The sequence below is a fragment of the Propithecus coquereli genome, unplaced genomic scaffold (assembly GCF_000956105.1).
Source record: "Propithecus coquereli isolate 6110/MARCELLA unplaced genomic scaffold, Pcoq_1.0 Scaffold42, whole genome shotgun sequence".
NCBI lineage: Eukaryota > Metazoa > Chordata > Mammalia > Primates > Indriidae > Propithecus > Propithecus coquereli.
Window position 1 is genome coordinate 2,382,126 of NW_012149952.1, and position 15,206 is coordinate 2,397,331.

General features: G+C 52.8%; 1 protein-coding gene across 2 annotated transcripts in view; it reads left to right on the top strand.

Moving 5' to 3' along the window:
* MARK4 (MAP/microtubule affinity-regulating kinase 4) overlaps positions 1-15,206 on the top strand; it is a 35,883-nt gene that overhangs the window by 18,529 nt on the left and 2,148 nt on the right. Inside the window, exons 8-16 of one of the 2 annotated variants that reach the window (XM_012653411.1) lie at positions 2,132-2,251; positions 2,741-2,840; positions 4,234-4,343; positions 4,451-4,610; positions 7,040-7,257; positions 10,406-10,509; positions 12,643-12,921; positions 13,075-13,154; positions 14,085-14,129. In XM_012653411.1, coding sequence (XP_012508865.1) covers positions 2,132-2,251; positions 2,741-2,840; positions 4,234-4,343; positions 4,451-4,610; positions 7,040-7,257; positions 10,406-10,509; positions 12,643-12,921; positions 13,075-13,154; positions 14,085-14,129 — 1,216 coding nt within the window. The remainder of the gene's footprint in view (positions 1-2,131; positions 2,252-2,740; positions 2,841-4,233; positions 4,344-4,450; positions 4,611-7,039; positions 7,258-10,405; positions 10,510-12,642; positions 12,922-13,074; positions 13,155-14,084; positions 14,130-15,206) is intronic. The other variant, XM_012653410.1, reaches the window with a different exon arrangement.

A 15,206-nucleotide genomic window follows, 5' to 3' on the forward strand; every position in this document is an offset into this window, starting at 1 on the left:
TTTTTTCCCTTTGAACTTTTTAGTTTGAAACGTTGCCAGTCTACAGAAAAGTTGCAAGAATAGAACAAAGAACACATGGTACCTTTCGGGAGGTTTGCAATCGCTGGCATTCGGCCACATGTGCTGTATCTGCACATGATGTCGCTGTCATCATCATTATCGATGGGCCATTCGACAGTTAGTTGCAGACACTGTGTCCCTTTATGCCTAAAGGCTACAGCGGCTTATCTGCTGAGACCAGGGGCGTTTTCCTGTCGATGATCACACACAGGAAACGCAGCCTTGGTACAGTCCAGGCCTCGGCCGCACGGTCCATAGTCACGTATAATTTCTCTGAGCTGCAAGCGTGACGCTAAGAGACCTTTTCAAAGGGGAAGACCAATGAATCACCTGCCCCAGGCCTCTGTCACTTCCTGCCTGTCCTGATTTCTCCACCAGGTACCCCGGGCCTTACTGGGCAAAGGAGGCACATAGCCAGGGATGGGTTCCAGCTGTCATTTCCTTTCTGAATGACCTCAGACAAGTCCATTTCTGAACCTCAGTTTCCCCACCTGTAAGATGAGGACGTTAAGCATATCTTCTTGGGCCGGGCGCGGTGGCTCACACCTGTAATCCTAGCTCTCTGGGAGGCCGAGGCGGGCGGATTGTTTGAGCTCAGGAGTTCGAAACCAGCCTGAGCAAGAGCGAGACCCTGTCTCTACTAAAATTAAAAAGAAATTAATTGGACAATTAAAAATACATAGAAAAAATTAGCGGGGCATGGTGGCGCATGCCTATAGTCCCAGCTACTCGGGAGACTGAGGCAGGAGGATCGCTTGAGCCCAGGAGTTTGAGGTTGCTGTGAGCTAGGATGACACCACGGCTCTCTAGCCCGGGCAACACAGTGAGACTGTCTCAAAAAAAAAAAAAAAAAAAAAAAAAGAATACTTGCAACCAGTCTGCACATACAAAGCCCTTCTCCCAAAGGGGTTGGTGTCTGGACACAGCGTCACACTTGGGGGCCGCTCTGGTGGTGGTAGCGGTGGCCTGATACCGTCTCACCATCACGTGACCGAGGCAGTGTGGTACAGCGTTTACAAGCACAGGTTCCAGAGCCCCGCTGCCTGTGTCGGAACCCAGGCCCGGGGCAAGTGACCAAACCCCTCTCTGAGCCTCAGTTTCCTCATCTGGAAAATGGACATCATAACCACACTTTCATAGTGTTGCAAAAATGGACTTAGTTTGCATAAAGAGCTTAGAAAACACTGCCTGGTATGGTGGGGTAGTGAGTGCTCGGAAAGGGATCCACATGAGATACCCACAGCCCTTGGGGCTGTAATGACCTGCAGACCCAGGAAGCCTCCCAGGCACGAGCATCTTCCAGCTCCAACCCAGTCCCTGGCAGGGGGCTCCACCCCAAGGGACTCTGGTTCACTCCCCGCCATCCCCGCCTTCAGTTTTCTGCCTCCCTCAGTTCTTTATTCATGTGGAAGCGATTTCCCCTGGTCCTCCAGGCCATGGAGCCTCGAATGTATCTTATTTTTCACAGCCTTGGGAGGGCCCCTCGTGAAAGACCCTTAAACGTTAAGCCGGGATGTGCGTCCACCAACGTCCCTGGGGAATCGCAGCTCTTTGGAAAGCAGGCGTGGCTGGGGGTGGGGAGAGGGGTCCAGAGGGAGGAAGGCAGGGGTGGGAGGCAGCATCTCCCCTCCTGTTTAGTGAACCTGATGTTTACACGGCGCTCGCTCCGGGCCAGGCGTGTGCTAAGCATTTCGCGGGTGTTGACGCACTTACACCCTGGTGACAGGCCTGCGAGCGGGGGCAGGTGAGGAGACGGGCCCCAGAGGCTGACTCACTCGCTCGTCTCTCTCTTATCTGGCTTGGAGAATTCACTTTCTTGGGAAGATTTCCCCTGAATGAAAAGTTATTTAGCTTTTGAAAAAAGTGTTTAATTGCCGCGTGTGGACAATGTTCCCATTTTACAGATGGGAAACCGAGGCCAGGAGAGAGGAATGGGGTTTTGCCCACCTCGTCAGAGCTGGGACTCAGAGCTTCTGTCACTTCCATTAGAGGGGTTGGGACAAAGACGAGAGTGTGTGTGACAGGTGGGGAGTTGGGGCGGACTCCTCCCCCAGTAACCCCATCCCCCCAGGAGCTGCGAGAGCGTGTCCTCAGAGGGAAGTACCGGGTCCCTTTCTACATGTCAACAGACTGTGAGAGCATCCTGCGGAGATTTTTGGTGCTGAACCCAGCTAAACGCTGTACTCTCGAGGTGAGCCCCGCAGCCACCGGGCCCCCTCCCGTCTCCTGACTTCCCCGCACTCTGCCTGCCCCCAACGACTTTCTCGCCACACTTTTCCCGTCCCATGCCCACCTGCCTAAGAGTCGCTGCTGGCGGCTGGGGGTAGACAGGCAGACCAGGCAAAGGCTCCCAGGCCCGTCCTGATGCCACCCCCCAGCAGCCTCGCCCACTCCCCGCCTTGTTGGTAATTAGCTAATGAGCTCCTAGGATGATTACAGGGTGCCAGGGGCCCAGATGATGCAGAGGAGGGTGGGTGGTGTCAGGAGGCTGTGGCAGAGGATGGGGTTGGGGGAGGGTGAGCGGGTACTAGCTCTCGGGGAGCCGGCGATCCTGGGTGTTAAGCGTTGGGGGTGTGGGGCAGGTCAGATAGCCCCACTTAGGGGCCCGCCTAGGAGGTGGGGAGCTGAATTACTCCTGGTTTCTTCTGACACCGGTCTGCCCTGCTCCTGTTCCCTACAGCAAATCATGAAAGACAAGTGGATCAACATCGGCTACGAGGGTGAGGAGTTGAAGCCATACACAGAGCCCGAGGAGGACTTCGGGGACACCAAGCGAATCGGTGAGGGTCAGGGAGAGCGGGTGCCCAGAGCCACGGAGCCAGGACGGGGGCCTGAAAGCACCTGTCGCTTTGCTCAGTGCATCAGAGGAATGTGCAAGGCTCTTAGGGAGAGCAGCGAGGGGTCTGGGCTCTAGTCCCTGTACTGCCACTTTCTAGCTGTGTGACCCTGGGCAGGTGGCTTCCCCTCTCTGTGCTTCTGTTTCCTCATCTGCAAATGGAAATAATCATAGTGCCTACCTCACAGGGTTATGAATATTAAATGAGGCAATCTGCATATAGCACTTATATTAGTCCTGGCGTGTGATAAGTACACATGCGTGTTAGCTTTGAGTATTAAGACAGAAATCACAGATCACTTCTAGAAAGGTTTGAGCACAAGTCATTAGTGATCTACGTGTTTGGGGAAAACCCCCACGTTGGCACGTATCTTGGCTGCCACCCTTTTGTCCTGATCCCTGTAGCCTGGAATCTTAGAACTCTTGAACCCTAAAGCATTAGCTCTGGAAGAGCCCCTTAGAAGCCATCTAGAACCTTCCATCCTACAGCCAGGGAAACTGAGGCCACCATCAGAGCCTGGCTGCATTAATCAGGACTTTCACGGTTGCAAGTAACAGAAAACCCAGGTCAATCTGGCTTAAACCAGATAATAACAACAACAGGTTGAACCAAAAAAAAAAGTTTGAACCATATGAAATTGCCATTCTATGGGTTAAAAAATGTCAATACTGGCAATTTTGTGTGATCTAACCTAATAGTGGTAATTTATTCATTCACATAACTGAAAAGGCCAGGGTATGCAGCCTTCAGGCACAGTTGGATCCAGGTGCTCAGAGACAGTCCGAGAATCTTCACCTTGGTAGCTTCTTTCCCACGCGGTTCTCATGACACAGAGACAAGCTGGTAACAGCATACCCTAGTAGCCTGGATACCCTATCAGGAAGAGAAGCTACTTTCCTAATGTTCCAATAAAAATCCCTGGCTGGTGCCCATAGGCTACCCTGAACCAATCAGTGTGGCCTTGGGGATGGAACACTCTAATTGGCCAGACTTGGGCCACATGCCTGCCCTGAACCAATCAGTGTAGCTTTAGGAATGGAACACTCTGATTGGCCAGACCTGGGCCACAAGCCTGAACCAATCAGTGTGGCTTTGGGGATAGAACACTCTGGCCAGACCTGGGTTTATATGCTGTGGTGGGGTTTGGAGCAGTCAGGAGTCAGCCAGATGATTGGAGAGAGGAAAGAATGTTCTTTCAAGGAAAACCAGAGTGATGCTGGCAGAAGAGAGAATGGACATGGGCAAGGTCAAAGAGCAGACATCACTGAGTGACACAGAAAGGGGCGGAAGGATCAAGTCTGGGGAGACTGAACCTTTTCTCCACCCCCTTTCCCAGAGGTGATGGTGGGTATGGGCTACACACGGGAAGAAATCAAAGAGGCCTTGACCAGCCAGAAGTACAACGAAGTGACCGCCACCTACCTCCTGCTGGGCAGGAAAACTGAGGTCAGAGGGGGCCAGGGGCTCTCGGGAATGTGCAATGCCCGGGGCAGAGGGACTTGGGGTGCAGATGGGACAGGGGCTGAGGCACCTTGTCTGTCTTCCTCTCACAGGAGGGTGGGGACCGGGGTGCCCCAGGGCTGGCCCTGGCACGGGTGCGGGCGCCCAGCGACACCACCAATGGAACGAGCTCCAGCAAAGGCACCAGCCACAGCAAAGGGCAGCGGAGTTCCTCCTCCACCTACCACCGCCAGCGCAGGCATAGCGACTTCTGTGAGTATCAGCCCCACCCCCAAGTGCCTCTCCCAGCCCAAGACTCAGACTCGCACTGTGTCACGGTTCTCTGATTGGCAAGCAGTCGAAACCCGCTGGAGCTCACTGCAGCCCCGGGAGGAATAGCTGAGAAAGATGCAGGGGCAGCCAGGCTCAGGAAGGGATTAATACTGGAAAAGCAGCCAGACCCAGAGCAGACACTCTCTGTGTCTTTCTTCCTCTTGGCTTGTCTGGTTTTCCCTTTGTCTCTGATCTTACCTTATCTTTTCCTGATCTCTCAGCTCCCAAATTTCTTACATCTCAGTTTTAGAGACCAGCCCAAATAGTAGCTGGAATCCCTTTCGTCCACTCGTCAGGAATGGAGCTCTGATACCAGAGTCCAGTTGGGATTAATCCACTATGACTGGAGCACAGGAGGACACATTGTACAAAGTGGCTGCTGAGAGCCTGCCCTCTGGCCTCTCCTCCACACTGAATTGAGGGAGTTCCTTCCTAGTGGAAGGAGGCTGGGCAGACACCTGATTGGACCCCACATTCTGCAACTGACAGACATCTCATCTGCTGCAGAAAATGAATAGACACCACCACCGCCACCACTTAGGCGTGGAAACTTCTGAGGGGTCTCTTACCCACAGCCTCATTTACTGTTAATCCTTTGACTGTCTTACTAAGATAAAATTCATATAGCATACAACTTACCCATTTAAATGCTACAATTTAGTAGCATTAATATATTATAATAGAATGTATTAATATTTTATAATAATAATATTTGCAGAGTTGTGCATCCATCACCACAACCAATTTTAAAACATTTTCATTGCCCCAAAATGAAATTCCCCAACCCTTAACCCTCAACTTACAATCCTCTATCCACGCCCACCCCCATCACACCCCCAGCCTCTAGCAACTGTCAGTCTAATTTTGTATCTATGGATTTGCCTATTCTGGACATTTCTGATAACTGGAATGATACAGCGCGTGGTCTTCTGTGACTGGTGTCTGATTTAGCACAGTGTGTTCAAGCCCCATCCCCGATACGTGCGTCGGTGCGTCATCTCCTTTCTGTTGCCGGATGATGTTCCATCGCACGGACGTACCACGTTTTGTTTCTCCCTCCCTCCGCTAATGAACGCGTGGGTTGTTTCCACTTTCTGGCTGTCGTGAATGCTGCTGCTGGGAACTTTCGTGGACGTGCTTTTGTGTGGACGTGTTGCCTTCATCTCTCGTGGGCGCCACGCAGGAGCGGGATTGCCGGGTCATCTGGTAACTCTGTGTTTAGTGGTTTAGTATTCCCCGACTCTGTTATTTTCACAGCCCTACTTGTGAGCAGGGGTGAAGTTCTTCCCTCTGGGACAGACACTAGGGTGAGGAGGCCTGAGCAGGAGGTGCCGGTTCCGCCCAAGCTCCACCATTGCTGGGTGGTCAAATCGCTCCCCTTCCCCTGTCTATAAAGTAACAAGATTGGTCTAGAAGCTCCCCAAGGAGCTTGCCACTCCAATGTCATATGGTTAGAACATGGTAGCCTTCAAAAATGCCCACGTTGACGCATGGGTTGCAGGGATTGTCGGGGTGAAGGATTGCTAACGGGTACCTGGTATCTGTCGTCGTCATTGTAGAGCTCCCAGCTTGTGTGTGGTCTGGGACTTTGTGCATTACGGTCCCTGAGGGTGTAGCGTGTCGACGTTCTGACCGTCTGAAGCTTGTGAGCGCTCTCACCCCCTGGTTCTAAAACAGATTCCTAAGATGTCCCAAGGGACCAGATTGGTGTTGCTTTGTTTTTGAAATTGTTTATACAGTCACATCCTCCAAAATTGGTCAGTGCGAGAAAGGTAGACGACGAAAAAGTCTTTGTCCAACCCCAGCCCCCAGCCCCCGGTTTCTCTTCTTAAAGGCAGCGCTTGCGACTGGTTTTGTATGAATTCTTCTGGAGAGATTTTAGTCATGCTCAAATATAGAAAGAGATATGGGAAGAGAGAGAAAAGAAAGAAGAAAAGGAGGGATCGAGAGAGAAAGAAGGAAGAAAAGGATATAGAAAAACAAATATATTCTCCCCTTGAATACAAATGACAGTCTTTTGGACGTATTCACACACAACACTTTTTTATCCGAATGACGGCACATTGTAGACCCATCCGTTGCCTGCGTTTTCTGTGTTATAGTCTTTCTCGAAGATCATTCTATATCGGTACATAAAGCGCTTCCTCGTTCTTTTTAATACCTGCTTAGTATTCCGTGCAGTGGAAATAGCTCGACTTACGTAGTCCTTTTCCTGTTAAGGCGCATTTAGGCTGCTCCCGGTTTTAAAACAAAAACAAAAACGCTGTAATGAATGACCTGCGTTTGCATTATGTCATTTATTTGGAGTTTCTGGGCCGATTCTGGGTTTTCCCGGTGATGCCAGCTCTAACTGATGCCCCCTCCCCCAGGCGGCCCGTCCCCAGCACCCCTGCACCCCAAGCGCAGCCCAACGAGCACGGGGGAGACGGAGCTGAAGGAGGAGCGGCTGCCGGGCCGGAAGGCGAGCTGCAGCGCCGCGGGGAGCGGGAGCCGGGGGCTGCCCCCCTCCAGCCCCATGGTCAGCAGCGCGCACAACCCCAACAAGGCAGAGATCCCGGAGCGGCGGAAGGACAGCACTAGCACCCCTGTGAGTGGCCAGGGCTGGGGGACCGGGCCGGGGGTGTCACCACCTGTGGGCCAGCTGCACACCCCACCTCGGTCACCTTCTGCTTCCTGTTGCCAGACCAGCACGCAGGACTCCTTCTTGTATCCGGTCATTCATTCATTCAGCAAACATTTGCTGAGTGCTGCTTGCCTGAGCTAATGCTTAATGCTAGTGCATAAATTAACGGGTGGTGTCAGAAACAGAAAAAAGTGCAGTACGTGCTTTCGGCAGGAAGGATTTAATATGAGGAATTATGTGCTTTGAAAATCTAGAAAGCAGAAGCTGCCTCCCCCGCCCCTTAGCTCGCCGGGGTCCGTCACGATCCCGGCCCTTCTGCTCTGCGCATGCGCAGGAGCCGCCCCTCGCGGCCGTGCCCTTGACCGGTGGGTCACGTTTGGTTCCTGCTGTTAAGGCCTGGCCATGACCAAGCCCCACATAGATGCTGGTCCGAACTGGTTGTGGGCATAAGCTTTTAAAAACGTGGGTCACCGTCCACATGGACACAAGATGCTTCTAGGGTTTTTTTGGTTTTTGGATGGGGTCTTGCTCTGTTGCCCGGGCTAGAGTGCAATGGCGTCATCACTGCTCACAGCAACCTCAAACTCCTGGGTGATCTTCCTGCCTCAGCCTCCCAAAGTGCTAGGATTACAGGCGTGAGCCACTGCAACTGGCCTAGTTGTTTCATTTTTAGCATAAGGTTTTGCTCTTTAACAAAGAAGTTATAAGAATTAAGTTTTTAAATAGTAATCCTTCTTGCACGTAGTTGGCAACATTCGTCCTTTTAATTTCTTCCTAGTGCCCTGGGTGCCACTGGTCACTTTGGGTTTATTTTGGTTCTAAAGACGCAAGGCAAAGCAAGGGTGTGTGGCTGTTTGCTGGGTGGGGGCGTTTCTACAGAGGTCCCAACCCATCAGGAGGTGCCCAGACCAGCGGCGGTGACTGGCGGTGCCTAGCTTTGACTGGTCTTGACTGGTAGTGACCAGCCATGACCAACTGTGTCCAGCCATTACTGGTCATGATTGGCGGTGACCAGCAGTGTCTATCCATGACTGGCTTTAACTGGCAGTGACCACCTTTGACCAGCTGTGACTGGCTTTGTCTGACTGTGACCAGCTTTGACAGGCTCTGGCTGGCTTTGACCGGCCATGGCTGGCCTTAACTGGCAGTGAATGGCCATGACCAGCTTTGACCAGCTATGACCAGCCATGACCGGTGTGACCGGTGGTAACCTGCAGCAGCAGACGGTGGCCGGCCATGACTGGTGGTGTCTGGCAGTGACCCTGTAGCCACCTTCGAGGACCGACCACTTACCCAGGTTCTGGGCCCAGGACTCCAGGGCTGTGCGGAGCTGGGGGGCAGCAGGGGGAGAAGCCCCACGGGGAGTCGGGAGAAGGTGCCCCTGGGGACGGCTCCCTGGCCGACTGACACCAGAAGGGCCTTGGTGGGGAAACAGGACGTGGATACTTGGTGATCTGTAATCTAGAAAAAGGGTGGGAGTGGCAGGGCCAGGGAAGGAGAGGACAAAGGGGGAGTGTGGCATTAAAACAAAACATGCTTCTTACGGCATAATGTTAGGGTGGGAAGAAACAGAAAATGAGAACAAAATCAAATCCTGGGAAGGATTGGAGGAACACACAATGGGCTGTGGACCTACAGGGACAACACTCACAGCCACACAGCAGAACCGAGCCACCAGGGGGGCTGCCCCAGCACTGGTGGATTCAGGAACACACAGTCATGGCTGTCATCCAAGACTCAAAAGCCCCGTCCTCCACCAGAAGAGCCTCTTGACACCCAGCAGGCTGCACAGCGGCCACTGGGGCCTGCTGAAGCAAAGACCTTCGTCCTGTCACCTCGCCTGTGTGGGCTGAAGTCAGAGGGGACAGGAAAGTAGCTGCTATCCCATTTCCACTTTCCAGATCTTCATGAGTGCAAAGATTGGCAGAACCCAGTTTTTATCCAGAGCCTGTACTGCAAAGGGATCTGGGAAATGTAGTTTTTGGGGTTCCTGTGTCTGAGTTCCCTAGAATGGTATCATGAAGGTTAAACGAGCCAAATATCCTCAACATAGAAATAAAAGAGTTGAGGCAGCTGGCATGGTGGTGTGTACCTGTAGTCTCAACTACTTGGGAGGCTGAGGCAGGAGACTCGCTTGAGCCCAGGAGTTTGAGGCTGCTGTGAGCTAGGCTGATGCACTGCACTCTAGCCCGGGTGGGTGACAGAGTGAGACTCTTGTTTTAAAAAAAAAAGAAAAAAAAATAGACGATATTAGGAACTACTTTATGCCAATAAATTTGACCACTTCGATGAAATGGACACTTTTCTAAAAAAACACAACTTATTATCAAAACTGACACAAGAAGAAATAGAAAACTCGAACGGTCTTAGATTGTTATTAAAGAAATTGAATCCATAATTTAAAATCTTCTCCATAAAGAAAATTCTAGGCTCAGATGGCTCCCACTAGTGGAATTCTTCCAAACATTTAAAGAAGAAGTCACACCAATCTTAGACAAACTTGCAGAGAATGGGAAAGGGGGGTCTCTTCCCAGCTTGTCTGCAAGGGAGGCGGCGTGGTCCTGATACTCCCAGAGCTCACAGTGCAATGTGGGCTGGGGACACATGCAGCAGCAGATGTTGACAACACAGGCTGCAGCGGGGAGCCCAAAGGAGGCACCTGAGTCAGCGTGGGCTGGGGGTGGGGGCGTGTGTGAACTGGCACCTGTGGGAGAGGTCTGGGAACGGGGAGGAGGAATGTTCTAACAGGTGAGGCCGCCAGCGCAAAGGCTAGGAGGGGAGACGAAGTGTGGTGTGAACAAGTATGTTAACAGAGTTTGGTGTCTCCCGAGAGGGGGTATTGCTGGAGGAGGAGGGGTAGACAAGGATGGCCCCTGGGAACCTGCCCTGCCTCAGTTTCCCCCCCTCCTCCTTGCTCCGGTGGACTCAGCCTAGATGGCTGGGTTCACCTGTGAACGTTTCATGTCTTGGGGATCTTTCAACCGTCTCCTGCTCACTGTCATTTCCCCCACAGGCCCCTGACTCATCCCTCGTGAGGGAGGGCAGAGAGGATGGGGTGGGGCTGGGGCGTCTCTTTACCTTCTCACCCCCTTCCTGGCCGTGCCTCCCGCAGAACAACCTCCCTCCCAGCATGATGGCCCGCAGGAACACCTACGTGTGCACAGAGCGACCGGGGGCTGAGCGCCCGTCACTGTTGCCAAATGGCAAAGAAAACAGGTATGGGGGGGCAGCAGCAGGCTGGTGGCGGGGGTGGGGAGAGGCGAGCCGAACCCCCCTTGATCCAAGGTGATAGACACTGGGGGTGGGGGCTGTGGGGCTGGAGGGTGTGTGTGTCTGCCCTTCCCTTGGCACGATCAACCCCTGTACCCCCCGAAAATCGTCCCCACTTAATTAATTAGTCATCAGCACCAGGAAAGCAGTCTGCCCTGCCTCCGCCCACGGTCCTTGGGAACCTGAGTTGATTTTTTTGAATGATCCATTTTTAGAACTTGAGAGAAGCCCCAGAATGTCACAGCTTCAACATCATCTGGTTGGCTGGTTCTCAAACTCCTTGTTTGCCTGAGTCTGTGAGGTCCCTTCCAGCTGGCAAGCGAGGGAACCCAGCCCGGGCTGGCTGGAGCATAAAAGGGAATGAGTCGGTTCACACCACGGTTCAAGCCCAGAGTGGGGCCGGCTTCAGGACAAGGACACTGCCGCCCACCAGGACTGTAGGGCACGTTAACGGCCGGCTCGGGTGTTCCTGTTTGGCATGGGCGGGGTGATGGAGCGATTGGCAGTCGTGATTCTGTGACCACTCAGTTCTGAGTTCTGATCTTGGCCTCTGCACTCCCGGGAAGGCAGGAAGGCTTTGGGCAAATCTCTGAGCCTCTATTTCCTCTTCTATAAAATGGGGCTGATGCTGTCCGCCTCCAGGCCCCATTAGAGGGCACCAGGAAAGACCACATGTGCCCTGTACCTGGCACTGGGTCTGATACATAGTAGGCATTCAATGACTAAGAGCTTGGGGGGTGGGGTTATTAAATAAAAATAATAACAATGAACATTAATCAAGCAGCAGCCTATGCCAGGCCTCTAGGTATATTAGCTGGCTAATGCCCCTAACAGATCTGAGAGATAGATCCTGATATATCTCTGTTTTACAGCTTGAGGAAATGAGGCACAGAGAGGTTAAGTAACTTGTCCAAAGCCACACAGCTGATAAGGCATAAAGATTCCAGACTGACTCCAGAATCTGAACTTGTAACCGCTTAATAATACATGACCTTCCAGTTCTGGTCAAGGCAGTGGATCAGTCAGATTATAGACTCAGAGATCCCAAGTTATAGCAGCCTCGCTGAGATGGAGGTTTAGTCCTCTGTGATGTGACCCTCCAGACCTGGGTCGATTCTGCAAGTCTCAGTGTGAAGCTCCAGCTTTGAGGCTGAGGCCACTGCACCAGCTGCGGTGATTTCCCAAGATTTCCCAACCGCGGAGAAGTAGGGGAAGAGAGTAGAGGGCAAGCAGTGTTCTTTTTAAAGGCCTGACCCAGAAATGGTACAGAACACTCTGCTTACATCCCATTGGCTGGAGCAAGATCATATAACTATTCCTAGCTGCAAGGGAGCCTGGGAAATGTAGTCCCTGCCTGGGTGGCCGTGTGCATTACTCAAATCAGGGGTTTGGTTACCAAGAGAGAAAGAGGAAGATGGCCTCTGCCACAGGGTTTCCTCTCTGAGATCCAGGCTGGATCAGGGGTCCTTGGAGGGATAAAAATTGGAGGTCTGGCCCCTTCTGTCAGGACTAGAAGGGTCAGAGGGGCTGGAGGAGGGTCCTGGGATAGTGGGACCCACACAGCAGTTTGAAAGAGTAAGAGAGAGGGTCCCTTCCTCTTTATTTTCACCTGTCAAAAAATTGTCATAATGAATGTGGTTATCCTTGACGGTTGCATCTATTAATATTCCCTTCCCAAGTCTGGGTGACAGGAGTTCAGCTAGGAGAGTGTTTGCAGAGTTAATTTGGTTCCTGAGGTTTGGATGGCAGATAGCAAGGGAGGCATCCAAAAATTTATGTGAATCTATCCAGTTGCTGAGTTTGTAGAAAGAACAGTTGGGATAGGGGACAGTTTGGTGAGAATAGAGTTTGAAAAAGGAAGAGTTTGAAGGAGTAGTAACTTAAGAGAGAGGAGAGTCAGGTAAAACAATGCTAGGATTGTATAGTATACAACCTGCACAACCGTATGTGGCAGCCCTGTCTCTGAGCTCTGGGCTAGTTAGGGTTTCTGGTATCAGGACAGGACAGTGAAGAATCAAAGAGACTGGGGCCCTGGCCTGTCCTGGGGCCCCACCTTGACTTGTGCCTTTCTGCCCACAGCTCAGGCACCTCACGGGTGCCCCCCGCTTCCCCCTCCAGTCACAGCCTGGCTCCCCCATCAGGGGAGCGGAGCCGTCTGGCACGAGGCTCCACCATCCGCAGCACCTTCCATGGTGGCCAGGTCCGGGACCGGCGGGCAGGGGGCGGGGGTGGCGGGGGTGTGCAGAATGGGCCCCCTGCCTCTCCCACACTGGCCCACGAGGCCGCACCCCTGCCCGCTGGGCGGCCCCGCCCCACCACCAACCTCTTCACCAAGCTGACCTCCAAATTGACCCGAAGGTGAGCTCCATGGGATGGCAGGGGTGGGGCAGGATGAGGGCTGGTGGGGCCTAACCTGTCTTCTCTCTGCTCTGCCTCCTGCGCCCTGATATTTCTTCCTCCTCCTCTTCCTTCTCCTCCCCTGCACCCCTCACCCTGCTCCTCATGCTGCAGGGTTACCCTCGATCCCTCTAAACGGCAGAACTCTAACCGCTGTGTTTCGGGCGCCTCTCTGCCCCAGGGATCCAAGATCAGTAAGTCCCGTCCACTCTCTGTTCTCTGTGGCCCTGCCTCCCTGACTGCATGTCTGACCTGTGTGCACGGGCATTGGGGGGGGGGCTCTGTGGATGTGAGCCGGGTATGGGGTCTGGATGTGGGGTCTGATTGTTCATTTACTCACAGAGCCACGGCCTCTCAAGATCCCAGCCTCGCTGAGTGACCTCGAACAAGTCACTCAACTTCTCTGGGCCTCACTTTCCTTTTCTGTGAAATGGGGATAACAGTACCATCCTCCTAGGGTTATCATGAGGGCTAAATGAGGTGCTATATGGACCGAGCTTAGAATGTTGCCTTGGAAAATGCTTTACAAATGTTTTATAAATAATTCTCTATTTTTATTAATTACTAGTATTATTCATGGTGTTATTACTATGTGCCTGGCACCACCCTAAGCCCTGGAGTAGAGAGTAAACAAAATGTATAAAATCCTTTGCCCTGGCAAAGCTGGCATGCTACTAGGGGACCCAGACACTAATGTATAGACTGTCAGGTAGCAACAAGTACTAGGAAGGAAAATAGAGAAGGGGTGGGGTCAGGACTGTGGGGATGGGAGGGATGAAGCTTTCCATGGGGCAGGTCCGACGAAGGAGGTGTCATTAGAGCAAAGGCGCAATGTGTATCTGAGTGTGTGTGTCTGTCCCTCTGTCTGCCCACTCTCCTCTCTCTTTCATCTTCCACATTCCTCAGTATCTGTCCTATAACCTCACTAACCATTTCAAAACAAGCACCTCTGGGGATGGACAGGGGGGTCAAATCCTGATTCCCGGCCCTCCCCAGCCCAGCTCCAGCCAGTGGGAGAGAATGAGACTGGGGCAGTGGCTGCTGGGAGTCCCAGAGGCAGTGGGTTGGGGGAGGAGGGCTCCCCATGTCCAGGTTAGACACTCTGTCTTCCTCCCCTCCACCAGGGTCGCAGACGAACCTGAGAGAATCGGGGGACCTGAGGTCACAAGGTGAGTGCGTGGGCCTACCTCTGACTGCCGCACTGGTCCCGTCTGTTGACCTCTGACCTCCCCACACTACCCTCAGTGCCTTATATGGGCCTGGAGTGTCCCCATGGCCCCTGCCTCCTCTGCCAGCGCCTCTTACTCCTGCATTGATTCCTCTCATTTCTGCCCATCCCTGAGCACCTTCCCTTGACCTTTAACTTCAGCCTCCCCCCATGTACAACCCAACTCCTCTGCCTGCCAGCACCCCACCTCCTCTCACCTCTCATTCCAATAATGGCAGAACGGTTGCCAGCATCTCCGGGTCGGCAGGTGGCTAACGTTATCTGTACAGGCCCAGCTAGTCAGTATTTTAGGCTTTGAGAGCCAGGCAGTCTCTGTCACACCTGTTCTGTCCTGCCATCATAGCACAAAAGCAGCCACATTTAATTGGAAACAATAGATGTGGCTGTGTTCTGATAAAACTTTTTTTACAAATGCAGGCAACACTGTAGTTTGCCAAGCACTGCTTTGGTTTGACAATCTGCCAGTTTAGAGACCCCCATAGAAACAAGAGCCTTCCCAGTAGCTCCAACAAAGTCCCAGGACTGAGTCTGATTGGCTGGGACTCGGTCACATGCCTATTCCTAAACCAATGCCTGTGGCCAGAGGGGTGGAATACTCTGATTGGTCAGACCTGGTCATATGCCCATCCTTGACCCAATCACAGTGTCCAGGAAGGTAGAGTGCTCTCATTGGCCAGAACTGAGTCATGTGCTCACCCTTGGTGGGGAGGGGCAGTCAGCACCCCTTGAACCAGAGTGACTAGACCGGGAATGCTCCTCACCGGGAACACTGAGTGCTTAGGCAGGACATTTCTTTGTCGTGCAGGGCCCTCTCGCACATTGTAGGACATTTATCATCCCTGACCCTCCCCTGCCCCCGACCTAATAAACACCAGTGGTGCTCCCATTGTAAGACATGGTGACAATCACGAAGCCCCCAGAAATTTCCACATACCCCTTAACCAGAAGACAGTGCTGCTTCTGGTTAAGAATGCCTGGTCTGGGGCCAGGCGCGGTGGCTCACGCCTGTAATCCTAGC